We start from the raw sequence: 27,780 nt of genomic DNA on the forward strand, positions 1-27,780 counted from the left end.
GTGATAGTGGCTTCCCATGGTATTTTCCTTCCAGGTTTTCGAGAACCTCTTATGTATTTATTTAAAATCTGATCCAATGCAACAAATCCATGATTTTATAGTTAAAGTTTCAATCACCTTTTGAGCCACAGCTTTTTCAATATTCAATTAATTATATTCTGTAAAAACTAAAACTCATATGTTCAGGTGCTGTTACTTTACAGCCATGGAGAACATTTCTAATTGAGTTTGTTTTTTCCAGAAAAGCTAAATAATACTATTTGATTTTCTTGCAGCTTTTTACTGCAGCTTAGTTTGGTATTAGCAGATTTATTAATGTTACCCTGAGCGTTAGGTGTTGTTTTATTATCAGTTTTCATCGGACTCAGTTCTTACCAATGCACATCCAACAACGTACACAATGTGCACTCCCAACAAAAGATTTACTCTCAGAAACATCCATTTCATTAAACTTCTATTTGTTAAGCGGATTTGGGGACAATAAAGTGGAAAGGAATCCAGAAAGGACGGAAGGAAGGAAATAGAAAGGATCTGATTAGAAATAAAAGCTGTTGAAACATTTGATTTTCTAACACCTTTTAACCTTTCATCCACATTTACCCTCCTAAAAAAATCATCATATCAACGTGATAGTTTGCACCTCCTGTCTCTTTATTACCAGATAAAAAAATAACTTCACAGAAGCAATAATATGAACCAAATGTTTCAGTAACCTTGCAGGTTCTCACTGGTATGGTTGAGTTTTCATAAATCCTTGGCCAAATTCCCAGAATTTCATGTGTTTTTGCCGCCGACACTCCCTTCTCTTCTCACTCTGAGCGAACAGCCTCCAGCATAGGTGGGCTTTTTATCTGTTCTTCTCCTTTCACTTATTTAAATCCCCCAAACTCTGGAGTAATACCTATTGTCTCCTTCCTTCTATGTGGTATCACTATTTCCAGCCAGGAAAGTCTTAAGATAACATCCCTGACTTATAATGATATTGTACCACAACAATAGCAACAAACATTTATCTTGATGATATCACATAGTGGGCATGCTTAAACATGGAGAGTGTGACGTTGGTACAGATGTTGAAAAGTCTTGTGGAAATGTTGTATTTCTTTTGTGTAATATGATGCATTTTGTCTTAGCAGGTGTCATCATGTAATGTCAATTTAACTGGATTAGTGCTGGTTACATTAAAACAAAAGACTGTAATCTGGTTATTTTAAAAGATTGCTTACTTAGCCCCATTAGTCTCATAGTAGCCTTGAAGAAACCAAGTGATCAATTTACAGAAAACCAAATGTGTTACCATATGTTATGTGAAGGTGTCATATATGTCTTCAAAAACATTCTTAAAAATTTTCAAAGATGATGGGAGGACTATAATTATTGTGAAAGGCACAGATAACTTTGGTGACGGTATCACGTGTCTGCACTGCTTCCTCATTCTGTGAGAAAATGCCAGGCATGTTTCGGTGTCGGCTATGTTGTGCTGTGTGATCTCATCTCTGTCACACCCATGGCGTGCCATGTTTTTCAAAAATCCTGACTCAGGGAAATGCAGACAAGCACCTTAGCAAAGGTTGTGTTCAGTCCTGTAGTTGAAATCATTTTCATCATCTCATAATTGAAATCACACCTGAACATTGCAAATACAAAAAGCTTTTTTCTCCAGAGGTTTTGGGTGGTAATGATCAGACATTTTGTAAAGTGACCGTCGTGACTGAGCATAGCAATCTGTGGGTATGAATTATATTTGAGTCATCCATTTGAGGAAATTCTTACATTCATATCAAGAGCTCTTATTTTGGCTTAATTTGGAGCATGATTGACTATACAATGATAAAGAACCAGCTTGAAAGTAAGATATTAAATCTATCTTCTCGTCAGAAATATGATTTAAATAACTGATTATAACACTAGAAAACTAACCACAAGTTGCCACTGCCATCTACTGGTAGATTACTTTATGAGAATAATGTGTGAAAGACAGTGGTGATACGATTAATAAAAGAAAGAAGAAAGAAAGACAGAGAAAAATCTTTGCATTTAAAAATATGAGTTATTAATGTCAATAGCCATAAACTCTACAGCCAAAGTTCAGGTTAGGGTTTTTCTAAGACTGTGACAAACGTCAGGACACAATTCCCCTTTTTGCAAGTCAACAAAGAGAACATGCAGTTTTCATTTGGCAATCTCTCCAGTAAGAGGAAGTTGAAATCATGACTGTTGTCTGTAGCAGCATAACAGGCCAAATGTTTGCTAAACTGTCACGCACAAACAAGTTCTTTTTTTTTATATATATATATATAAATGTTAGGTTTTGTGTTCAAACATAACATAAGTTGGTCCACCAACTTCAATTTTACACAAGTTCACAATCACAGAGACAGACAGGCTGGTGAAGGGGAATGAGAATGTAAAGTAACAAAGGAAACCAAAAGATTAGCTCATAAAACCATACAGTATTTGTACATCCCAAAATTTTACCTAAAGACTTACACAATTCACAGTTGGAAGAAAATTAGATATATTTTGTACATATATACATACATACATACATAAACGCATACATATGTCTAATATATATATATATATATATATATATATATATATATATATATATATATATATATGTGTGTAATGATTATATGACTGAGAAGCATCCTTACAATATTTAATTATTTACATTATTTTGTTTTTGAATAGTTAACGACAGTCTTACACAAGAGACATCAAGGTACCAACAATAGGTGATAAAAAAGAAAAAGAAACAACAGGCTATTTATAATCTACACAGAGAACATGGGTACCTTGTACAGTTGTGAATCATCTTATAAAACGAGGTTTGTTCCAGAGGAAAAAAGTTTTTATTTCCAAAGATCCATGTGTCATATTAAGTAAAACTTACACAAACAGTACTACCATATCAGCGTGGGTTCTTTTCACACATTTATGTTAATATATTAACCTGTTCTTTTGACTCTGCCATACAATGTGAGCTGTTGGTTTGATTGCTTTGCCTCTTGGACACAAATGACACCTCTCTGTTTCCCTCACCTGGGGAGGTGCTGGAGATGTGGCGGAAGAGCTTCTGGATACCAGTGTCACGTAGCGAGCTCCTGAAGGAGCGAGCGGCGAACATGTAGAGGATGGGGTTAACCGTGCTACTGATGAAGACCATGGCTCCTGCTATGAAAGCCATGGTGCTCCTGACGCTTTCCAGACTCTTCGCAACTTCATGGAAGGAGTTGTCAGTGGCCAGGCTGATGAGTGAGAGGATGTTTCCTATCTGATGAGGAGTCCAGCAAATGGCGAAGGCGACCACTATGCTGGCGATCAAAACAGTGGATTTGCGTTTTGACCTGAAGGTCATCTGAGTGATGCGGCTACACAGGCAGCCGTAGCAGACCACGAGAATGGTGAAGGGTAATATGTAGCCCACCACTGTCTCCAGCAGGACACATATCACCTCTTGAGACACAGAAGTATACTCCCGGTACAGACAGTGCTTCTCACTTGACTCTGGTTCTTCCATCCCAACAACCTGAGTCAGGATGACGGGTATGCTGAACAAGAATGCCACCATCCACAGAACCACCAGTACTTTATTCAGAGCTTGTTTCCTCTTCCATTCTGCCAAGGCGAAAGGAGAACGTACAGCCATAAAACGTTCCACGCTCATAACAGTGATGAGAAAAACACTGCTGTACATGCAGGCGTTGATTATGAAAACCATGGCTTTACAGCAGGCCTCTCCAAAGATCCAGGAGTGGGCCAGAGAGTAGATCCACAGAGGCAGGGTGATGAGGACCAGCAGGTCCGCCACAGCAAGGTGCAGGATGAGAATCACAGTGTGTGAGCGCTGCTTGACGTGTCTCAGGATGGTCCAGATCACCAGCAGGTTCCCCGGAGCTCCGACCAGGAAGGAGAGTCCCAGGATCAGACATACCACAGCTATTCCCCCATCAAACTCTTCAGGGGCCATTTCCTCAGAGGAAGGCTGCTCATATGAGAGGTTCATGCTGCGAATGTATGTGCTGACTATGGTGTCTGGATGGAAAGAAAAGCAAACTGCTTTACAAGTGTTCACTTCCCCTTTATCTTTAGACACAGGGTTTACCCAAACTGCTTTGTGAGACATACGGGTGATTCATGCAGTCATCAAATGATTTTTTCCTTTTCCCTTTCTTTAATTCCATGAATTACTACTTCATTTCCAAAAAGAGAAGAAGCTTTAGTTGATGAATGTTGTATTACAAATAGATGACGTCAAGAAGGATGTTCTTGAAATAAAGCAACCAAAATATGTCGAAAGCGCTCACTGTTGTTTTTTTTTTTTTGCCTTTAGACCTTTAGATGACAGAGGATGTGCCTTGTTGTGTAAATGGCTTTGAGTATTCAACAAATGGGCAGGAACTGTTGGATTTGGTTTGGTTCTCGTTAGAGTTTGGTTTCTGATTTTCACCACTTATTTTATTTAGTAGGTTTTTTTTTTTTGGTTTTTTTTTTAATGTTTTACTTTCTGTGCTTTCTGTTCCCCTGCATTCCCCTGCATCAGTTGTCATAGCTACACCATCTTGTTTATAAGACACAGACAAAGACAAAGGCAAAATAAGAGCACAACACTAAAGTTATTTAGTTTCTGACTCCCTTAGTTGATATCATTTTATCAAAAAACTATAAACATCCTGATGTTTGGAGGAAAGCATTTTAGTGCTTACACAATTTTTTGTTAAATTGCAAAATTTTGATACAAATTTGAAAGTGAATTTTAAGTCTGAATGAGAATAATATGGCTCTTAACCTCAGCTGCTACTGGAAATCTCCAGCTTCTCTTATCTCTCTTTTATTTTCAACCCAAACCCTTAACAGTGTGATAGATTTAACCTCAATTTTCTAGCAACTAGTAAAAAGAAGAAAAAAGAAAGAAAAAAGAACAGAAGAAACGTAAACAAAAAAGGCAGTTTAAAAAACTCACCAATTTCTCCAATTATCAAAGTTATCCAACTGTAATGGACTGAACAACTACCTGGTTGGTAATACTACTACTGCTAATAATAATAATAATGATGATAATAATAATAATAATAATAATAATAATAATAATAAATATTAATACTACTACTACTTCTAATAATAATAATAACAATAATAATAAAAATATTAATACCACTACTACTACTAATAATAATAAAAAATTATGAAAACTACTACTAATAATAATAATAAGAAGAAGAAAAAGACAAAGAAGAAGAATACATGATTCAGTAGATGGTTGATTTGATTTAATACTTTACAAAACATGTGTTATAGTTGTGCCATCAAAGTCCAAAACAACACAAAGAGGATATCATATGTAGTTACAACAGAAACAGGGGGTGACAGTTTATTATTCATTCCTTTTTTTTAAACCGCTTTGTGCAATTAAGTGTCCTGGGGAAACTGGAGCCTATCCCTGCAATCATTGGGTGAAATGTTGGGTTCACTGACTTAACAGGTCGCTAGTCCATCACAGGGATCACAGTTGACTCTGTGTGTGTGTTTGCTGCCCCCTGGCTCGTCTGGTATTGCATCGCCAGCTCCCTGAGTTTATTTGTGTGAGTTACCATTTCCTGAAACAGCCTGACCAAACGAGACTCTCTGAAACTCCCTCTGAAGTTCCTGGCAAAGAAGGAATATAACAGAGGATTCACCGAACTGCTGATGAAAACAAGAGCTCCAGAACCAAAGATAAGACTCTCTGGTACACAATTGTGATCCGTGTCTGAACGTAAAATGCAAACTAAATCGATAAAGTTGATGATGTGGTGAGGCAACCAGCACAGTGTGAAAGCAATCACAAGGCTGGGAACCAGAATCCTGGATTTCTGCTGTGATTTGAAGGTCATTTTCTTCAACTGCACGGCAACAAGACAATAACAAATACTAAGAATAATAAAAGGAAGTACAAATCCAAGCAAACTCTCCAGACATATGAAGCCGATTGCTTGAGAAGGAAGGAATTCCTTGACAAAACAATTCTCAGCTCCATCAATTTGATCCACAGTTTGGGTCAGAGCAGCCGGCACTCCCAGAAGCAAACTGAGGAGCCAGACAAATATTACACATCTATCCATGGCTGCTTTGGTCTTCAAGCGCATCATCACAAATGGATGACAGATGGCTAGAAAGCGTTCCACGCTCATAAGAGTGATGAAGAAAACGCTGCCGTACATACAGGCTGTAATCATGAAAACCATGGCTTTACAGCAGGCCTCTCCAAAGATCCAGGAGTGGGCCAGAGAGTAGTGTTACAGCCCAAGCCTGCTGGAATGTGGAGGACAGCCGCACAAGACCGGGATTGGCCAGCCTTCTGCATCTCAGCCTCTACCCCTTGGCGCTTTAGGATTGGTGGAGGACTTTTCAGGATCAAGGCTCATTGGCTACCTCCTCTGCCACTCTCCTATTTAAGGGACATCATCAGCCTCATTCAGGGCAGCTGTGTTTGAGTGTAACACAGTTTGCCACTTTTGGACTGTTTGTGGGTTTTGCTGAGGTTTTGCCTTCGGGGACTTTTTTGGCTTGCTGTAGAGTTACAGAACCTGTTGTGTTTTGTCTGTGTTTACAGAGTTGTTTGGGTTTTGTGTTAGTGTATTAAGTTATCTCTTTTGTATTGGGAAGTTTTGAGTTATCCCTTATTGTTTTGGTAAATTCACCTAGTTGTAAATAAATCTTATTGGTGAAATTTTAGTTGCCACTCTTTTGTGTTGCAACCCCCTTTTTCCCCTAGACACCACTGGGGTCGTAACATAGTGGGGGCTCGTCCGGGATCACTTACTTTTCCCAGTGACTTTGTAGTTAATTGGTTTAATTTTTCCCTGGTGTGTGTACTTGCATTGTATGAGAAGACGAGGCATGGTTCAGTTTGATTTGGAGCATTTCCTTCGGGATCCCTCCCTGGATCAGTTGGACTTGTGCCGCAAGGATGATTTGTTCCTTATAGCAGGTCACTTTGATATTCCGTGTTCTAAGCAACTGGTTAAGAAGGATCTTAAGGCTTTGGTGGTGAAACGCTTGGTGGAGTTGCAGTTTCTGGTGGTGACTGACGTTGGAACTCCTGAAACAAAGGCTGTGTCGCCTGTGAGGTTGGTTCCCTCCACTGCGGCGGTGTGTGATCAAGCCGAGCTTGCTGCTCCACTGGGTTCTGAGGAACCGGAGGTGAAAAAAAGAGATGGAGATGGCCAGCCGGTGACTCCTGCCACTCTTCCCCGCTTTGATCCCCTCTCTGGCAGCAGCTCTGACGGCTCACGAGTTGAGGCACGTCTAAGAGTTCAGCTAGCCCGTTTACAGCTGGAAGCCCAGGAGAAAGCTCAGCAGAGACAAATGCAGCTTGAGATTAAAAAGCTGGAAATTGAAGCTGAGAAAGCTGTGAGACTACGCCAGTTAGAGCTGGACTCCCAAGCAAGGCTTGGGCTCTCACCACCCTCTGCTAGACCTACTGGGTCTGCAGCCTCAGTACAGCCTACCAGTCCTTTGGACATAACCAGGTTTATTGCATTGGTTCCGGAATCTGAAGTGGACTGTTATTTTGCGGCCTTTGAACGCATTGCACATGCACTGCAGTGGCCTCAGGATGTTTGGTCCCTTCTCATCCAATGTAAATTGCACGGAAAAGCTCAAGAGGTAGTAGCAGCACTTCCTCTTACAGACAGTTTAAAGTACGACATTGTGAAAGCTTCGGTTCTGAAAGCTTATGAGCTTGTACCGGAAGCCTATCGGCAAAAGTTCAGAACATTTAAGAAAAGCCCCACTCAGACCTATGTGGAGTTTGCCAGGGAAAAAGGCAATCTGTTTGACAGATGGTGTTCTTCATGTGGCATCACAAACTTTGAAACTCTAAGAGTTGATATTGTTAGAAGAGTTCAAAAATTGTCTTCCTGAACGTCTTGTGGTTCACCTAAATGAACAGAAAGTGCATGAGTTGTCTTCTGCTGCGGTGTTGGCAGATGAGTATACGCTGACACATAAAACAGTTTTTCATTCAACCGTACCAAAAGCTGAATCTGTACATGAAACGGTTCCTGTTGTACTGAAGACACAGAGAAAAGAGGTGAGGGAATGTTTTTATTGCCACAAAACTGGACACCTCATCTCCAACTGTCTGGCTTTGAAGCATAAAACTCACAACTCTCCATCAAAACCTAAAAGTGTTGGTTTGTTAAAATCAGGATTAGGTATGATGAACTCAGTTGACTGCACCCTTGACCCATGTTTTCAGCCCTTTGTAATTACCGGAGCAGTTTCGCTGGCTAATAACCCATCTGAGGAAAAACAGGTATGTGTTCTGTGTGATACAGGTGCATCCCAAACTATTATATTGGCTAACACATTACCTTTTTCTGATGCATCATATGCTGGGTACAGTATCATTCTCCGAGGTGTGGAAATGGGATATGCACCCAGACCAGTACATTTGGTGCATCTGAAAACTGATTTGGTGACTGGAAGTTTTCCAATGGCTGTATGTTCAGCTTTGCCCATTGACGGTGTTTCTCTCCTTCTAGGCAATGACATTGCAGGTGGCAGAGTAGTTCCTGCCCTTGAGGTTCTTGACGTCCCAGTAAAGTCTGGTATTGAAAGCAAAATATCCACGACATGTGTGCTCACTCGTGCTCAAAAGCATAAAAAGAAAACAGAAAATGTTGAAATTGATTTGTCTGACAGTTCTCTCATGTCACTACTTTCAGGTGGAGTTACACAGGAGGGTACTGCGGAGAATGAAACAGTGTCTGACGTAAAAGTTCAGAAAGCTCTGCAACCCCCTGTTGACCTCACACTTCCGGTTTCACGTGCACGGCTGGGTGCCGAGCAGAGGAAGGATCCTACTTTGCAAAAGTATTTTGAGGAGGTGGTGAGTGCCAAGAAAGCAAGTGCAGATACTATTGGTTTTTACATTGAGAATGACATTCTGATGCGACGTTGGTGCCCTGTAGTGCTACCAAATGCTGATTGGAATGTAGTAACCCAGATTGTGGTGCCATTGCTTTTCCGACACCAGGTGCTGCATTTGGCTCATGATGGCGCATGGTCGGGTCATTTAGGCATTACCAAAACCTACCAGCTCATACTAAAGCATTTTTACTGGCCTGGTCTTAAGTCTGATGTGACTAACTATTGTCGTAGTTGTCATACCTGCCAGATTGCTGGGAAACCAAACAAACCCATTCCCCGTGCCCCGCTTCATCCAATCCCTGTTGTGGGTGAACCATTTGAGCGTCTCATTATAGACTGTGTGGGTCCACTCCCTCGTACTACATCGGGAAATATGTTTCTGCTCACTTTAATGTGTGCATCAACTCGGTACCCCGAAGCCATCCCCTTACGCCGGATTACTGCGCGCACCGTGATTAAAGCAATGACAAAATTCTTCTCCACATTTGGTCTTCCCCGTGTAATCCAGACAGATCAAGGATCTAATTTCATGTCAACAATATTTAAACAAGTACTACGTGAACTGAATGTTCAGCATGTGACCTCTAGCGCCTACCATCCTGAAAGTCAGGGCGCATTGGAGAGATGGCACCAGACAGTAAAGTCAATGCTACGTAAGTATTGTTTAGAGAAAGACAGAAACTGGGATGAAGGCATCCCCTTTGTGCTGTTTGCAGTTCGCGAAGCTCCCCAGGAATCGTTGGGTTTTAGTCCTGCGGAACTTATTTTTGGCCATACGCTTCGGGGACCCCTCCAGGTCCTCAAGGAGAAGTTACTAGAATCCCACACATCACCAGAAAGTAATGTATTGGACTTCGTCTCCTCCTTTCGTGAGCGTTTACATCATTCACGTGCCTTTGCTGCTGAGACTTTACGGGCGTCTCAGAAAGTGATGAAACATCATCATGATAAATCCGCTGTTTTACGTGGTTTTCAACTTGGGGATAAAGTTCTAGCTTTATTGCCTATGCCTGGCTCGACCTTAAGTGCTCGTTTCTCTGGTCCTTACGTTGTCCAAAACAAGTTAAGTGACACTGATTATGTCCTTTCTACCCCTGACAGAAAGCGCAAAACACGCGTGTGCCATATTAACATGCTAAAGCGCTATGTGAGACGTGATCCTGTTGCGTCTCCATCAGTTTCAACACCAATGGCTACTCATAGTTCCGCTCTCATCATAGCAGACTCCCCTCAAGGTTCCCCGGATGAGAGTATATCCACTCGGGTTGTGTCCAGATTGACTCCGCGATTGTCAAACTCAGAGATGTTAAAGTCTCTGCCCTTTTCTCTGCAACATTTGACAGAAAAGCAACATACAGACATTATGTCTCTGGTGCATGAACATTCTCAGCTGTTCAGTGATGTACCAACACGTACGACTGTTATTGAACATGACATTGATGTTGGTAATGCAACACCTATCAAACAACATCCCTATAGAGCAAATCCAACCAAAAGAGCCCAGATGAGTAGTGAAACTGACTATATGCTTCAACATGGCTTTGCCAAACATAGTTCTAGCCCTTGGAGTTCACCATGCCTTGATGAGACGAAACCTGATGGATCCCCCAGGTTTATTACTGATTATCGGAAGGTGAATGCTGTAACTGTTACCGACGCATATCCTTTACCGCGAATTGAGGATTGTGTTGATACCCTTGGTGCTGCTCGTTTTGTCAGTAAGCTGGACCTTATGAAAGGATATTGGCAGGTCCCCCTCACTGCCCGAGCATCTGAAATATCACCTTTTGTCACACCAGATAGATTCCTGCAATACACAGTAATGGCTTTTGGAATGTGCAATGCACCAGCCACCTTTCAGCGCTTGGTGAATAAGGTCTTGTCTGACATCCCAAATTGCAATGCCTATCTGGACGACTTGGTTGTATACTCCCCTACCTGGGAAGAACATGTAACTGTGCTCCGTAAAGTGTTTTCTCGTCTTGTGAGCGCGTCGCTTACCTTAAACTTAGCCAAATGTGAATTTGGCAAAGCGACTGTGACGTATCTTGGCAGGCAGGTGGGACAAGGTAAAGTGCGTCCAGTAGAGGCAAAGATTGCTGCAGTTAGCTCTTTTCCTGTCCCGGATACCAGGAAAGCTTTAAGGCGTTTCCTCGGAATGACAGGTTATTACCGCAACTTCTGCCGTAACTTTGCTACAGTGGCACACCCTTTGACATCCTTATTGAGCCCGAAAGTGAAATTTGAGTGGACCCAAGCCTGTCAACATGCTTTTGACAGTGTGAAATCATTGTTGGTGCATGCTCCTGTCCTTGCTGCACCTGATCTGACTAAACCCTTTAAACTTGATGTAGATGCCAGTGCTGTAGGAGCTGGTGCCGTCCTTCTGCAGACTAGTAGTGACGGAACTGACCACCCTGTTTGCTATTTTTCTCGCAAGTTTAACCGGCACCAACTTAATTATTCCACCATTGAAAAGGAAACCCTGTCTCTGCTCTTGGCCCTCCATCACTTTGAGGTATACATTGGATCCAGCCCTGCTCCCACTCAGGTGTTCACTGATCATAATCCGCTAGTATTTCTCGCTCGCATGTACAACAATAACCAGCGACTGATGCGGTGGGCTCTCGTTTTACAGGAATTCAACCTTAAAATCCTACACAAAAAGGGTGCAGCCAACATACTTGCCGATACCTTGTCTCGTGTCTGATTTGTTTTGTGTACTTCCTGATTGTGTTTACGGAAACTGTGATTTTTAAGGTTTCCATTTTAAGGGGGGGAGTGTTACAGCCCAAGCCTGCTGGAATGTGGAGGACAGCCGCACAAGACCGGGATTGGCCAGCCTTCTGCATCTCAGCCTCTACCCCTTGGCGCTTTAGGATTGGTGGAGGACTTTTCAGGATCAAGGCTCATTGGCTACCTCCTCTGCCACTCTCCTATTTAAGGGACATCATCAGCCTCATTCAGGGCAGCTGTGTTTGAGTGTAACACAGTTTGCCACTTTTGGACTGTTTGTGGGTTTTGCTGAGGTTTTGCCTTCGGGGACTTTTTTGGCTTGCTGTAGAGTTACAGAACCTGTTGTGTTTTGTCTGTGTTTACAGAGTTGTTTGGGTTTTGTGTTAGTGTATTAAGTTATCTCTTTTGTATTGGGAAGTTTTGAGTTATCCCTTATTGTTTTGGTAAATTCACCTAGTTGTAAATAAATCTTATTGGTGAAATTTTAGTTGCCACTCTTTTGTGTTGCAACCCCCTTTTTCCCCTAGACACCACTGGGGTCGTAACAAGTAGATCCACAGAGGCAGGGTGATGAGGACCAGCAGGTCTGCCACAGCTAGGTGCAGGATGAGAATCACAGTGTGTGAGCGCTGCTTGATGTGTCTCAGAATGGTCCAGATCACCAGCAGGTTCCCCGGAGCTCCAACCAGGAAGGAGAGACCCAGGATCAGACATGCTGCTGCTATCCCACCGTAAAACTCCTCAGGCCCCTCTGAAGGAGACAATGGAGATGACCAGTTCATCCTGCAAGTGTGGTGTCTGAAAAACAAGAAAATGCTGTGAAAAGGAGTCTCTACTTCTCTTTATAGAAAAACTGAACAGAAACCAGAATTCTGTTTAAGCAACACAAATATGAGTTAATGCAAAGTTTCAGTCACCACAGCAGCCGCCTAAGTAGGGAAGCCCAGACGTCCCTCTCCCCAGCCACATTCGCCAACTCTGCGGGGGGTCCCAAGGCGCTCCCGGGCCAGCTGAGAGATGTAATCCCTCCAGCGTTCAAGTGGTTATACGTTTTTACAATCAAACATATCACGTTATAACGTGATACGTTTCACATTTTTACAATAAACTATCACGTTATAAGGTAATAAGGCCCAAACTTTTTTTTTTTTATGAGGATGACAGCTCTACGCTTCCGTAGAAATTAGAGCCTCTTAACCTTGCAAAAAAAGAACATGTCTGACCTAAAACAGTTCTACAGCACCACAAATTACAGTTTAAATGACCATTTAAGTATGTCATCAACTTTGTCAAAGAGATTCAATGAAATATAAACACATAAATACAGCTCTTGTTATGTCAATTATTTTATTCTCTGTTTTCAGCAGGACTAAAGAACAGAAGTAAAAGAAGTAAAGTAAAAGAATGTAAAACAACTACCTCCATTTTCCATCATATCATATAGTTTATTTCTTCAGTGGAAATGTTAGAAGTTGTATGTTGTAAAGCTTTAAAATTGACTGCAGTGTTACTTTAAATAAAGGTAATGTAGCCAATAAAACAGTTTCTGAAGTCAGTACTTCAAACCTCACTTGATTTGTCAAGGTTTTACTGACATCTCCAGTGACTGTAACGCTTTAATAGTTTTAATATTTATTAAGGTGTTTTACATAAGTTTGATGAGAAATAAACAAGTTGAGACTAGTAAACAATAAATGCTTTTCAACAAGAAGCCAGTTTATTTACTTTTTTAGAATCAACAAACTGGAGGTCAGATGATTTCCGTATCAAGCAAGTAACCATTCTGCTAACCTAGAAGCTGATGACGCTGTTAACCCTGAAGGCTCTTCAATCTCAAACTCCTCCATCATGCCAACCATTTACCCCTGTGCTATAGACACACAGGTGAGATGTATCACGCTGGACTTCATGTTGAATCTGAGCCTGAACAGCCTATTTGCATGGATACATTTGCTGAGCACATACCTGAATTTGTTGAAAAAGGGACTTTAGATGATGCCTTAATTGAAGATAAGTTGTCATTTGACGACAAGCTAAAGGAAGGTGAGGGAACAGAACCAAAACGCTCCACAAAAATGTAGATTATTCACTTTATAAAAATGAACCAGTTATTGTTGCAGAGAGTCTTCTCCACATAATGACTTTTGTAAACAGACAGAAAATTACAGGAAAAGCTCTCAATGATTTGCTTATACTAACTTCTCTGCACTGCCCCTCTGATAGCCAGACTGCTTTTCTTCAATATTTACACAAATTTAAAAGATTTTTTGACAATTCCTCCTCTCTGCTTTTGCACAAATAGTGCATGCTTCATGACTGTTGAGAGTACAGAACCTGTGAAGCCAATGTGTTGATGGAGAGCTCAACCTATTTCATTGAGGTTCCCATTCAAGCACAACTTTTGAAGAAAAACTTAAGTTCAAGTGTAATAGACGTAAAAAGTGTAATGTCTGTATTGAAGAAATATATGATGGAGAAATCTATCAGAATATTTCCAACTTGCAACAGGCTTCTTAGTGATTATAGAAACATTTCGTTAGATAGCATACCCATTTTTAAGTCTTCAAAGTTTTCTGTTAGACCTTTTTATTGTGAAATAAACATGTTAAATTTAGTTGAACGCACTAAAGAAGAGAACATGCTGTTTTGTTCAGGTCATTGGTTTGGGGACTCAAAGCCATCAAAGTTGCCAAAACATGAATGTAAAGAGACTTAATCAGGTAATTAAGTTACAGAAGAAATTATTTCACATAATCTCTTATTTCAAACATTTTAAACTTTTGTTTGAACCTATATATTGTTGAAGGTTTTTAATTTCCTCCATATGGCTTGTTCCACAAAGCCACTTTGTTCACTGTAAAGCTGGTGTTTTGTGTTGTTTTTCTCAAACATGTAGACTACTCTGAGTCCATGAACTAGAACAACTTCTCATCATTGAGTGGTAATAACTGGTTTCTTTGCTCTGTACATAACTTGGACTGTTTGAACATTTGAGTGTTTTTGATTTGATAAGGATTTAATCAGTTTGCTCTATGTTGGAGGTTTTGTTTGCAATTTTTATTCCTCTTTTGTGCAAAATGTATGAAATTTGAAATATTTGACTTTATATATTTGATTTTATATTGTTTTAATATAATTGTTACGTGGGTTCCAATATAATTCATTAAGTAGTATCACTGCAAGATTACCAGATGTCATTCATTTATTCTTACTTTAATTTAGGTTAATTTATTACAGTTGAACCAGATTTTTATTTAAATTTTCTACTTTTTGGAATGAAGTTATTTATTTCAGGTAAGTTTGTGTTCTTAGAGAATAATCTTGTATTCATTATGCTGGAAATTGCACTTATGTTATTAACATGTAGTGTAAAACACAAAGGTAGAACAGATCCCAATGGAACTCTACATTTTACAGTTTTTAATTGTTATTTATTTGTACAAACTTTGGATTTTTTCACCCTGCTTTTTTTTCTTCCTCCCCTGCAAACTGGGGAGGTTTATTGTTGGGAAGGTCTCTACTCCTCAGCATGTCTCCTTGCTGCATGCGGCACGTCAGCAGTTAGTGTGGCTGGTTCTGCCAAGTAGCTACTGATCATCTGACCATGGCAGCCGGCTGACTGTGGCATATATTGGGAAGCTAAAGAGAGTCAGTCCACCTGATCCCAGCAGAGTTGTATCTGGCTTAGACTCCTCATCCCCATTGATGTGAGGGAGGTTGTGCTTTGCTCCTGGGCACGCAGGTTAGCTATATGTGTCGTGCATATTACTCCAGTGCCCCTGGATACTCTGCTGTCTTCTCTGGCTTGGTATTTGTTGATCCCGTCTTTCCAGGGGAACGATTACACCAACAGGATAATTCATCACAGCAGCTGCAGATGTTCCAGTCAGGGTAGCTGACATTTCCCCCATTATTAACCCTTTCCCACAAAGCAACCTGGTGCATTATGGACTCCTGCCGGTAATCCCACGGATACAGCCTGTCTTTTAAAATTTACATGGTTTGCATTTGTTTGTTTTATTTATTATGCACTTGTGTGGCTGGTTTATTTTTTAGTTTTATTTTTTATTTTTGCATGTCTTAACGAGTGGGCAGGTTGTTTTTGTTTAATGTCCCCATGTCCATTGTCCCTCTGCTGAAAAATAGCAGGGTGTTATGGTGTTTGTGGGTTTTATCTCATAATTTTAACATTCATTCAACCATTCATTTTCTGACATATGTCCAGGGTCATATCTTAGGGGCTGCAGCCTAAAGGGAACCCCAGATTTCGCTCTCCCAAGTCACATAATCCAGCTCTTTGGGGGGCTAAAGCCAAGAGATATAATCATTCTAGCGTGTCTTCTCCGTGGTCTCCTCCTGGACGTACCTGGAACACCTCACCAGGGAGGCATCCAGGAAGCATCCTAACCAGATGCCCAAGCCACCTCAACTGGCTCCTCTTGATTCAGAGAAGCAGCAGCTCTACTCTGAGCCCCTCCCGGATAACCGAACTTCTCACATTATCTCTAAGAGAGAGCCAGACTACCTGCGGAAGAAACTAATTTTAGCTGCCTGTTACGACCCACAACTCATGACCATAGGTGAGGGTAGGAACATAGATCAACCGGTAAATCGAGAGCTTTGCCTTCTGTCTCAGCTCCTTCTTCACCACAACAGACTGGCGCAGAATCCGCATTACCGCAGACGATGCACCGATTTGCCTGTCGATCTTACGTTCCATCTTCCCCGAAATCACAAACAAGACCCCAACATATTTGAACTCCTTCACTTAGGGCAGGACCTCATTTAATTTTTAATATTTTGTTCAATAAATATTGATTTTACGATGAAAATATTTGTTGTCCAGGTGCATTGTTTGAACCTGTGGTGTCTTCTAAATTTACTGGGGGTATCTATCTCCTGTCTTATAAGTCAGTAAAATGTTTGCTGTTTTCATTTTGACAAAGACAAATGGTTCAGCCACATGAAGGCTATTTTCTGATGATTTTAAGTAAATCCATGTCAATACCATTACAGTCCACTGATTTCTTATCTTTTAACTATGTTAATATAATTTTTATTTGTTACCTTTTTAAACACTGTATTATCTGATGGGTTTAGTAGGGCTATGACTCTACATTAAGTATTTCTGTCTACATTCTTAGAAATACTCTGACTATAATGACTTAAATTAAATGCACCCAACACCTATGAAGTTCTGCACACTGACTTCATATTGAATCAAGTGTGTTGGAGCAGGGACACAATGAAAATCTGCAGTCCTAATAGGACTAAATTGAGTATCTCTGACATCATGTAATCTAAAAAATGTTATGGCACTTGCCCCCCCCCCCCCCTTTTTTTTTTTCTTTTTTAATATTTAACAACAAAAACTGGACTAAACTCGTTAGAAGTGAAAATGTGGAAAGAATATCCGAATATTACTGTTAATGTTGGTTTCCTTGTTCATCTACTGTAAGCAAATAAGTAATGAAAAGGATCCGGTGGCGATATTAATCTGCTACGATTTTAAAGTTGCCGTGATGACGTTATTTCGATGCGCAAACCAGAAAGCTTCCGCTCACTCAGACAGCTGCCTGCTCGATGAAATAAACATGAAGATGTTCTTCACTACTTTGTTCTTTGTGCAAGAGCCCTAAAACGCAACCTATCACAGAAAACATAACCTTGGATGTTGTGTATAACTGTATTTTGGAGGAAGTGTAAGTGACGACGTGACACAAACATGATGTTTGCTAACAGCTTAGCTACGTAGCTGATATTAGCAATGCTAGTATTAGGTAACGTTAGCCAGGTAAATAACTCTTTTTCGGGGCGTAAACTCACATTGTTTTAGCTTTGGCTTCATTTAGCTATTGCTCTACGGTAATGTCAGCGAGTTTAATTGCCCAACCACTGTTCCCATTGTCTTTTTAAAAAAAAATACTTTTTAAAAGATGAAACTACAGTTCACCATTAACGAGAGTATTTATTTTTGTCTGCTAAGCTACGTTAGCTCTTAACTGACAGGTTAGCATGTGGCAGCTAATGTGTCCGACTAGCCTTGTTTTTTTTTAAATTATTACTTTATTTTTTTTCTTAACTTATTGAAAATATGCAGCATAATTTTGTATATGTGTATAGCTGTACAACACGTTTTTACATAGATTAGCCACAATTATTTGCGGGCACGTACGTGTTTACGAAATGTTGGCAATTAGCTTATTAAAGTTTGGCTAATGTTGCTAACTCACTTTTACTTTTACATGCAGGTGGACTGACAAAATACACAAGCTGGGAAGGGGATCGTAACCATTAAAATGCCTCTGCTGTTTTTGGAGAGGTTTCCATGGCCCAGCCTGCAGACCTACACAGCACTGAGTGTGGTTTTGCTTGCTGGCAGCATCTTCAGTGCCTACACCACAGTTACTGACCCAGGGTTTGGGGCCTTAGAATCTGATGAGACACCAAATCCCTCAGAGGTCGATCTCGATCATCTAAGCAATGCTTTTAGTAACTCAGAGTTGGCAACAACTGTCCTGTGGTATCTTGTTACTGACAGTCTCTTTGTGTGGGTGAGTGTTATCCATTTGGCCAGTTTTCATATTGTCTTCAGGCGACATTGTGGAGAAAACTAAATGTCACCTTTTCCTTTGGATTCTCGTAGGTTTTAGTCAACACATTCTGCTGTTCCTTGATGTTAATTGCTAAAATGATTCAGTATGTGGTGTTTGGGCCACTTAGAGTCAGTGAGAAGCAGGTAAGTGTGTGTCTACGATATACTATTAATACATTTACACTAAGTTTCTATAGATTTTGCCGTTGTTTATATTGACTACCATGAAGGCTTTGAGATATTTTGAACATACACCTGTCAAGACAAGGCATCTGATTTGCTTTTTTTTTTTTTTTTTCTAGCACCTCAAGGATAAATTCTGGAACTTCATCTTCTACAAGTTCATTTTCATTTTTGGAGTACTGAACGTGCAGACAGTGGAAGAGGTTGTCATGTGGTGTTTGTGGTTCTCAGCCCTGGTTTTCCTGCACCTTATGGTACAGCTCTGCAAAGACCGTTTTGAATATGTAAGTATGATTAACAATGCCATTGTTCTGACCAAAGTATGGTTTATGCTAATTAAGGGCTATTATTAAATTAAAGTACCAAATTACTGATAGTATTATATGTTATACGTTCTAATAAAAAAAAACAAAAAACATTCCTTGTCACACATGTTCATCTAAGAATGTTTTCATCAGTTAAACTGTGCCAGGTGTTTGACAAATGCCGGTGTGTTTTATATTTTATAAGACATGATGAGTACATGAAGACACACTGGAAATTCTGCTTTTGTTTTGCATGCAACTTGCTACATATGATGCCATTAATCCACTTTATCATACCTGTGCTCAAGGCTCTTTTTAAAGCCTTATTTGCTTTAGAAGGAAATACCTCTAAACTAGATTTGTAATGTTAAAGGTCACTGTTGACTTTTTTGGTACCTGTTGATTATTAGCTTTTTTGCTGTAGAGCTACTTGATTTTTTTGGATACTTGCTTGCTATAGGAAGAAACTCACATGACTCAATGAATGTGACGAACAGGATACCACTGTACTGCTAATGTTAGGAATGGCCAGTGTAACCATATTCAGCAATGTAGATTAAGAGCTTATTCAGCAGAGAGTATTTTTAAAGTAATGGACACTTTTTACTGTTTTACTGACGGGCAGTTAGCATGTGTTGTTCACTGACATAGGCTCCCGTTTATAAGAAATGTATTCTTTATGTATAGTGAATGGTAGTGCACTGCCTTTATTTGTCTGTTTTTAGTATGATAAATGGTGTTAAATGTTTTTGTTTGAAACCTGTTCTTACACTAGTTCTGGGTTTAATATTATAGTTATGAACCTGTACTATATGAGAATCATGAAGACTGGGTATAAATACCAGGTAGTGAAAAGCTGTGTATCTGATAGAACTTGATCAACAAACATACATATTTTCTACAATAGCCTTTTTAAAGATGTGTTTACTTTCTCATTTCAGCTCTGGAGCTATAAATAGTTCCTTAAACTGGCTTGTTTGACTACTGATACTGTTGCAGTCATTACATTTACATATCCCTGTATCAGATTGTGCTCTCCATGTTGGAGAAAACAAAATATCAAATTTAATTTCCATCTTGCAAGCAGTAACCTTTAAAGGGTGGCATTGCATACAATCAGGTAATTTCTGCTTGCAGTGCTGAAAAAAAGGTTCTTTTTAACAATATCTTACTCTACACATGCCTTAGCTTGTATGGGTAATAGATTGATGGGATCCCTCATCATTATCCATAGGTTTAATTTTTATTAATGTTCTTTTTAATTTAAACTTAAGCAGGTATGTGTTCCCCCAGCTGTCTTCCTGTTTCCCTGTTACTATGGAGTCAGACTTTGGGGTAAAGCTCACACATTCAGGTTAAACAGCTAAAGATAAGAGACTTGCCGTGTTGTCAGTGTGGTGGGGGGAAAATATGTGCTGCAGAGCTGCTGACACCTGTGAAATGTCTTACAGCTGTGGAAATTTTAGAACATGATCCTATGGTTTATATTCAGCCGTTCCCAAATCCTTTTAAAGGCAAGTTTATAGTTGTGATTAATTTTTTGCCTGTACCTACTATATGTTTTGATGGTTAGTTTGCATACCACAGTCTGACAGTGTTTTGACAACATTTCAGATTTGCAATTCTAGCTGTTACAATGTGATTTGAAAATGTGGTTGGGGTGAGCATATATTACCATGTGGGGCTCAGCGTCCAGCAACGTGGTGCTTTTAATTGTCCACTTATTTATTTAAGGAACAGAACCTTTTGCTGGTTTTTGCTGCAGATTTGTTTAAGGTGGAAAAATAACAATTTTCAAGCGATTATTGCACTTACTTAGCAAGCTTTCATCATCAACTCATGGAGCAAAGCCTCTTCTGACCTGCATTTGTGTGGTGAGTGGCATTGTGAGCAGACATTTACATATTAACAGAATGAGGAAAGAGAAGTTGCATGACTGCAGACGGTAGAAAAGCACGTAATGAGTGGTTACACCAAATAAAGTATTAAAGAATACACAAAGTGAGTAGTAACATGAGAGTTGAAGTGGAGAGGGTAACATGAGGCTGTTATGACCGATAAGCAGGTGCTGTCATTGACCTGTCAGTGAATGTACATACTTGACTCATGCTGTTTTTTTTTTTTTTTTTTTTTTTTCTTTGCGTATCCAAATTGATGATAATTTTTCATACAAGATTTCAGCTACTCTTAAAGCAGCAAAGGTCTGCATTAGCGCCTGACTGACATGGATTTTTTAAATCATATTTGGCTAAAAGAAATTCTAAAAATTGATTAACTGCCCGATTAGTTAAAGAATATATAATGAAAAAGATAACTTCTTTTTGGTCCCTTTAAGACACTTTACACAACTTTCTGACCTTAAAACTCAGCGTTCTGAACTTGTTAGATGACACACTGACATCTGTCATGTGCATTTTTTGAGCCTCTGCTGCCCAGCAGTGTCCTGAGGCTGAGAAACCGCACTAGACAACTTTTACATCTGGGACGTTGCATGATGTTGCCGTAGAGGTTCACTTCACGCTAGAAAATACGCAAAAGTTCTGTATTGTGTCTTTAATGCTCACACCAACAAAGAAAGCAATTACAGGTGGAACATTTAACTGTTTCACAATATTTTATCCTTCAGTACTTGTTTGACTTTACCGCAGAGAGGAATTTGCACACCAACAAGTACAAAAACCTGCAAATAGCATTAAACTTCTGGCTACTGGTTCTACTGATGAATTTACATTTAGATTTAGGCCACACAGGTGTTTGTTGTATGTAAACAACAGAATGAAGTGAAGTTCCTGAAAAAAACATTTTTTATGTAGCCCTCTGATGCCCTTTAACCTTAAATTACATTTTGTTTACTCCATTGTTTTCCATTAAGTGTTTACTCATTTGAACCGAAACAAAAACCAGAGACTCTTTTCTCAGATGTCAGAACATGTTATCTTTGACAGAGTTACATTTTAAATATATAATTGCCGGAAATAGCATGGCACCAGAAAGTATTTAAGTGTACAAGAGCCTATACAACTATGAGCATCATCAAGAGAGTACAATAAAACCCAATATTACCAAGGACACAGGGAAAGGGTAACAGAGAACTAAAATTAGGTTTGGTATTCTAAGAAGTGTTTTTTTTTTCCCCCCCAGTTGTCCTTTTCCCCCTCGACTCCTATGAACAGCCATATGAGGGTGCTTTGTCTGTTGGTCTCCCTGCTCCTGGACTGCTGTGGTCTGGCTGTGGTCTGTGGTCTGTTAGGGGCTTCCCATGGCATGCACACCCTCTCCTTCATGGCAGCAGAGGTGAGAACATTCAGTGACATTGCATCTGATGTAAAAGAGTAGCTGCATAAAAATGTATCATATTGTGATAACATTACAGTATCAGTGTAGTGTTTTGTTTAATCTCTTGTGAAATAGGAAATTTGAGTGTTGTGATCAATGACTTGTTGCAGTGTATTGTAGAAATGGGCTGTGGCCTAAAAAATTATACACTTCTGTCTATTCTGTGTCAGATGTGAAATGTAAAGATAGAAATATGGAAGAACGTGTTTAAAAAAAACAATCCTTTAGCTCATGTATCTCCTGGCTAATGGCAGTGGTTGGAAAAGTTGTGAATAGTGTGTGAGGAGTGTTTTTGGTGGGAGCTTTGCAGCTCTTCAGGAAAGAGTGGAGGACAGCTTTATGATCCCCTGGAGTCTTCCTAATTTCAAATTTCACTTTTTTTTTTTTCCTCAGTGTTTGTTAGTGACTGTACGTACTGGCCATGTCATAATGAGGTAAGTCTGTTGTAGGCCTTGTCACACACACGCACACACACAGCAGCAATATTGATGACACGGCCTGTGTAAATTTAGAATAGGACTAATCTTAGCAGCACTATTTGTTTACTCTTAGGCTGTTTAGCCCTTGTGTGACAGGCTTCCTGGTCACTTTCTTAAAACAACTCCTGTCACATCTGACAGGCCAGCTGGGTCTGATACAGTAACTTTTCAGTGTAACATTAGAACCTGCCGTGTTGTAGTTTGTTACCAATGAAAATAGTTGTGACTAAAATCCATGGAGCTGTATTCTATTCAGTGTTGTAACTTAAACTTGTAACTTAAAGTTAACAACAGACGCAGGTTTTTTTCACCACTTTCCTCTACTCAGGTACTTTTAAATAAAGATGTTATGGAAATTTTCAACACTTTATTTTGTTTGATAGAGTTATAATTCCGCACTACTAAAACCAGTTGTCAGTTCTATGTCTTATATCCTGTATATCTGTTTCATGATTCTTTCTTGCAGGAATTTGTGTTAAATGTTATTTCCAGCCACCACACTTGTCTAAATATCGCTGGTACTTTCTGACCTGAAAGAGATGTTTCCATCCTCAGGTACTCAATCCATCTGTGGGATTTGAACCATCCAGGAACTTGGGAGAGTAAGGGCACGTATGTTTACTACACAGACTTCATAATGGAGCTGGCTATGCTCTTTCTTGACCTCATGCACCATATCCATATGCTGGTGAGATGTAGTGTAAATAGAGGATTCTGAGTTTATAGTCTTGTGTTTTGTGCTGCTCCACTAACACTTCACCTTTTCCATCCATATTTTTCTCTTATTAGCTTTTTGGTAACATCTGGCTGTCCATGGCCAGCTTGGTTATCTTTATGCAGCTACGATATCTTTTCCATGAAGTCCAGCGGCGCGTTCGGAAGCACAAGAACTACCTTCGTGTCATCAACAACATGGAGGCCAGGTGATAAACTTTTTCTAATAACAGATTTATTTCACATTGATCACATGTTCCAGTTATATTCATAAATACTTGGATTTTATGTTGCAGATTTGCCATTGCTACTGCAGAGGAGCTGGCAGCCAACGATGATGACTGTGCCATCTGCTGGGACACAATGCTGACAGCACGCAAATTACCCTGCGGTCATCTCTTCCACAAGTAAAGGAACAGCTACTTCATTGTTTCGTCGTGTCCGTGCTGGAATTATTTTATTTTTGACCTGTGACCTTGTAATCTAAAAGAAGTTTAGTTAGAAATTCGTTTTTTTGGCTAGTTTAGACAAAATTCTGAACAAATTTATATATTTACGTATAAACACTTTCTGAATTTTTTACCTTTTCAGATAATTTAATTTTTTTATCCATTCATCTGCTGCCATTGGGGTGTTGAGGTTAAATGATTGTGTACCTAGAAACTCGTTCACATTTATTGACTTTAATCTGGGCGTGTACATTTGCAGCTCCTGTTTGCGATCATGGCTCGAACAGGACACATCCTGTCCGACATGTCGAACCTCCCTGAACATTAACGGGGATGGTGGCCAAGTGAGAAGCCAGCAGCAGGGTGGTGGTATGGAAGACAATATTGGTCCAGTTGGAGCTGTTCCAGAAGCAAGGCCACACATCAACCAGCATAACCACTTCTTCCACTTTGATGGTTAGTCTGCTGGATACAGAGACAATGATGATTTGTGCAGTAATGTAATGCTAAGAAATGGGATGAAAAAGACACATGTGCTTCCTGCAGGATCTCGCATTGCCAGCTGGCTTCCCAGTTTCTCAGTGGAGGTAATGCATACCACTAATATTATGGGTATTGCTCAGGCCAACAATTCCCAGCTTATGGCCATGGTGAGTTAATGTTATTATTATCATGGGCGATAATTTATACGTTGTGTTGTCAGTGAAATGATGCATTGGGCTGTCTTACTGAATGTATATTAAGGTTGGTGAATGTATATTATTGTTGTTACTGGCAGACACTTATCTGATTTTTTTAGATCAGATGAACACATTTAAATGTTGGAAATGCAGGTTTGCGTAAAAAAAAAAAAAAATCAATACTTTATATTGAGGACTTTTATTTTTTGTTTTTAAGATTAATTTAAACTGATTAAGATCCTTTTTCACATTCTGTTTTTTCTAAATTGGCTGCATGGTGGCATAGTGGTTAGCACTGTGGCCTCACAGCAAGAAGGTCGCTGGTTCAATCCTTGGCTGAAAGAGCTGGGAAAGATCCTGCTTTTCTGTGTGGAGTTAGCATGTTCTCCGTGTGCATGGGTTCTCTCGTTCCCTCCGGGTACTCCAGATTCCTCCTACTGTCCAAAGACATGCATGTTAGGTTAATTTGTTAATCTAACTTGCCTGTAGGTGTGAGTGGTTGTTTATCTCTGTGTGGCCCTGCAATGGACTGGCGTCCAAGGTGTACCCTGCCTTTCGCCATAAGACTGCTGGGATAGGCTCCAGCTTCCCTGCAACCCTTCATCGGACTAAGCAGTTAGGAGAATGAATGAATGTTTCTTCTAAATAATTTCTTTGTTTGTTTTTTAATCCACCTTTAATGCAACAGGCCCATCAGATTCAGGAGATGTTTCCTCAGGTACCCCCCTATCTGGTAATGCAGGACCTGCAGCTGACCCGCTCTGTAGAGGTGACCACAGATAACATTCTGGAGGGACGCATCCAGGTGCCTTTCCCCACGCAGGTCAGTCAACTAAGGAAAAGTTGAAACTTAGTATCTTTTGCTTTTTCCAACACCTCTGTCACTGTTCAGATTTATTTAGTAGTTTTCCATCATGTCAGAATCCGTCAAACTGCTTCATGTTTGTTTTTTTCCGCTCAGGCCATAGAGCGTGCCCCTATACAGGTGAGCCCTGCACCAGACGAGCAAGCTGGTCCCAGTGGATCAGCTGAACAGAACCTCAGCGAGTCAGATAACTTGGAGGTCAGAGGTGGTCGTTTCTCCAAATCTGCGGAGGAGAGGCAGAAGATGTTAAAGCAAAGGAAAGAAGAGTTGCTTCAGCAAGCACGCAGGTTGAAAATCCATTTCTTTATTGACATAAATGCTGTATTCAGAGGATTTTTAGGGTTGCATGTGCAACCACACTAGACTGCACAAAGTTCAGTGGTAAAAAATAATCTGGAGTTTTCTGTTCCCATAAGTGCATCCTTCCTTGTTCTCTGCTTTTCTGTAGAAGATACCTGATTAAGAGTTCAGACGATCAGGACGAAGATTTGCCCAGACTGGAGGGGGAATCTGTCGCAGAACTGGACTCCTCTGTGGTGAGACGCAGAACCATGGCAGCGGCTGCGGAAAGACGCATGCAAAACCAACAAGACCCTGCACCCTGACTTACAGATTGGCTTTGACAGGAGAGTGCATCACCTCACCATCCCAAGAGGCAACAACAGAGCTATTTCAACCTTCCCCCATTTAGTGTAGTTAATGGCCATCACCTCCTGTAATAAACTGTAATTAAAAAGCATTGCAAACATGGCCTTTAGACTGTTTTGGGCTGCCTAAAGACAGATGAGATTAATGAAAGTGGCCTCAGCATCACTGATTCCACTCTGAGTATAAAGAGCTTTATATAAATTGATGGTTACAACTTAAGACATGCAAGGTTGCATTGTCTTTTGATCATGTGCCACATGTTAACAAGCCCCAGCCTCAATAGACAGTATGTGTCACAATTGAGACTTGCTGTCAAAAGTGAGCATGCTTTGCATTCAGAAGACAAATACAAATCTTTTATGAGAAAGGGTTTCAAGGTTTTCATCTCTAGATGAAGCTATTACATTAGTCTTTTTATTTTCTTTTGAACAGATGTTTGGTCACTTGTTTTGTTCTACAGCTCCATATTCTTAATGAAGAAACTCATTTGATTTCATCTGTTATTTTACGAGTTTCAACTGTGAATTAAGTAGCAACATGTTTTCATATCTTACCTCAGAGTAAGAGAATGTCACTTTAGTATTGGTCAGCCTTTCTGTCAACTATGAATGTTTCTATGAAAATAATGCTGCAAACAGTGTTTTTGACCCGCATGGGCTGTTCTGTATTTAGTGTGTAATATCACCCATTGCAAACAGTTTGTGTTTTATTTAACAACAGGGGGAAGTTGGTGTGTACATTTTTGTTTTCCAATACTGGTGCCCTGAGAAACTCTTATAACAAATGGGGATGGATTAAATTTTGTACATTGGGTGTTATCCTTAACATATTTTTAAAATGTCCCTTTGTGGATAAATTGTGGAAAAGGTATCTTTTGAGTGTTGGGTTCTTGGTCATTTTAGTACGCAATGTAGAAGAATAAATATATGGCATTTGGATTTGCTGTTTTTTTGCTCAGAAAACAGTACATTAGTTTTCTGGGTGAAGCTCTTCTTCCACTGGAAACGGCAGAGTCTGAAGACTTCTAAATTAAAAACATTTCAAGACCTTATATCAAACACAGTTGGCTTTGACTTGTTCTGCTTTATATTCTACAACCTGAATGACTAAGAACCCATATATACAGACATTTAAGAGTGTTTCTGCAGCCTTTGTGTATGTGCTCATTGAAGAAGGAAAAAATGGCAGCAGGGAATGTAATCACCCTCTGCTCATCAACCTTATTATAGCCACATACATTAGACGGTATAACCTGGCGTCTGGAGCTTTTATAGAGGAACTCAAATTTTACTGAACTTTTTGCTGATTGAAACATATCAATGAATGCGAGTGAAGGCTGTATTAAAATAGTTTGATTTCTGTCAAAGTGCAAAAAGGCAGTTCTGAAGAAATGCATGAAATGTAGATAAGTGATTTCATTTCCTTTCACTCAATCCCAAAGATAAACCCATAATTTTCCACTTAAAGCTGAAGTGTTGTGATATTTTTCCCTTACTTTTTTTTTTTTTTTTTTTTTTTTTTTTTAAAACAGTTTGGAGGTGCAGTAACAAGATTGAGGATTTAGGTTTTCAGTTTTGTCAAAATTGTATAAAAGGATTATAGCATTGTTTCACTTTTTATTAATTTTCTTAGCAATGTTAAACACCATGATATATTTTCCTAGTCATGGGTTATCTTTCACAACCATGACTTTATCAAAACTTTTTTTTCACTGAACTTTCCTGTATTTTGTGCCTAAATCAAGGATGGTTCAGTTAAAAATAATTATGTAAATCTAGTTTTTGTAAAGTATGTTAATATAATAAACTCAATAAACAGAGCTTCTACAGCTTTTTAACAAACAGTGGTCTGTTTGTTTTGCTTGATAA

The 27,780-nt window shown here is 39.7% G+C and overlaps 3 protein-coding genes across 3 annotated transcripts; 1 reads left to right on the top strand and 2 right to left on the bottom strand.

Annotated features, from left to right (window-relative positions):
- Positions 1-2,941: 2,941 nt before the first annotated feature.
- On the bottom strand, positions 2,942-4,012 carry LOC306764555 (leukotriene B4 receptor 1; the record flags this gene model as incomplete). Its single annotated transcript, XM_079251729.1, has 1 exon — positions 2,942-4,012. The coding sequence occupies one exon, from the start codon at positions 4,010-4,012 to the stop codon at positions 2,942-2,944; it is 1,071 nt and encodes a 356-aa protein (XP_079107855.1).
- A 1,480-nt stretch (positions 4,013-5,492) lies between these two features.
- LOC306771022 (leukotriene B4 receptor 1-like) lies at positions 5,493-12,440 on the bottom strand (the record flags this gene model as incomplete). Its single annotated transcript, XM_079260048.1, has 2 exons — positions 5,493-6,273; positions 12,205-12,440. The coding sequence occupies 2 exons, from the start codon at positions 12,438-12,440 to the stop codon at positions 5,493-5,495; spliced, it is 1,017 nt and encodes a 338-aa protein (XP_079116174.1).
- A 4,762-nt stretch (positions 12,441-17,202) lies between these two features.
- On the top strand, positions 17,203-26,725 carry LOC306757504 (E3 ubiquitin-protein ligase AMFR-like). Its single transcript, XM_079242581.1, has 14 exons — positions 17,203-17,360; positions 17,910-18,212; positions 18,305-18,397; positions 18,556-18,720; positions 21,883-22,035; positions 22,471-22,511; positions 23,112-23,244; positions 23,346-23,479; positions 23,567-23,677; positions 23,979-24,175; positions 24,266-24,369; positions 25,088-25,222; positions 25,361-25,551; positions 25,713-26,725. The coding sequence occupies exons 2-14, from the start codon at positions 17,958-17,960 to the stop codon at positions 25,867-25,869; spliced, it is 1,869 nt and encodes a 622-aa protein (XP_079098707.1). The 5' UTR covers positions 17,203-17,360; positions 17,910-17,957; the 3' UTR covers positions 25,870-26,725.
- The last annotated feature ends 1,055 nt before the right edge of the window (positions 26,726-27,780 follow it).

This window comes from Telmatherina bonti (assembly GCF_933228915.1).
Source record: "Telmatherina bonti genome assembly, chromosome: 1".
In the NCBI taxonomy this organism is placed as follows: domain Eukaryota; kingdom Metazoa; phylum Chordata; class Actinopteri; order Atheriniformes; family Telmatherinidae; genus Telmatherina; species Telmatherina bonti.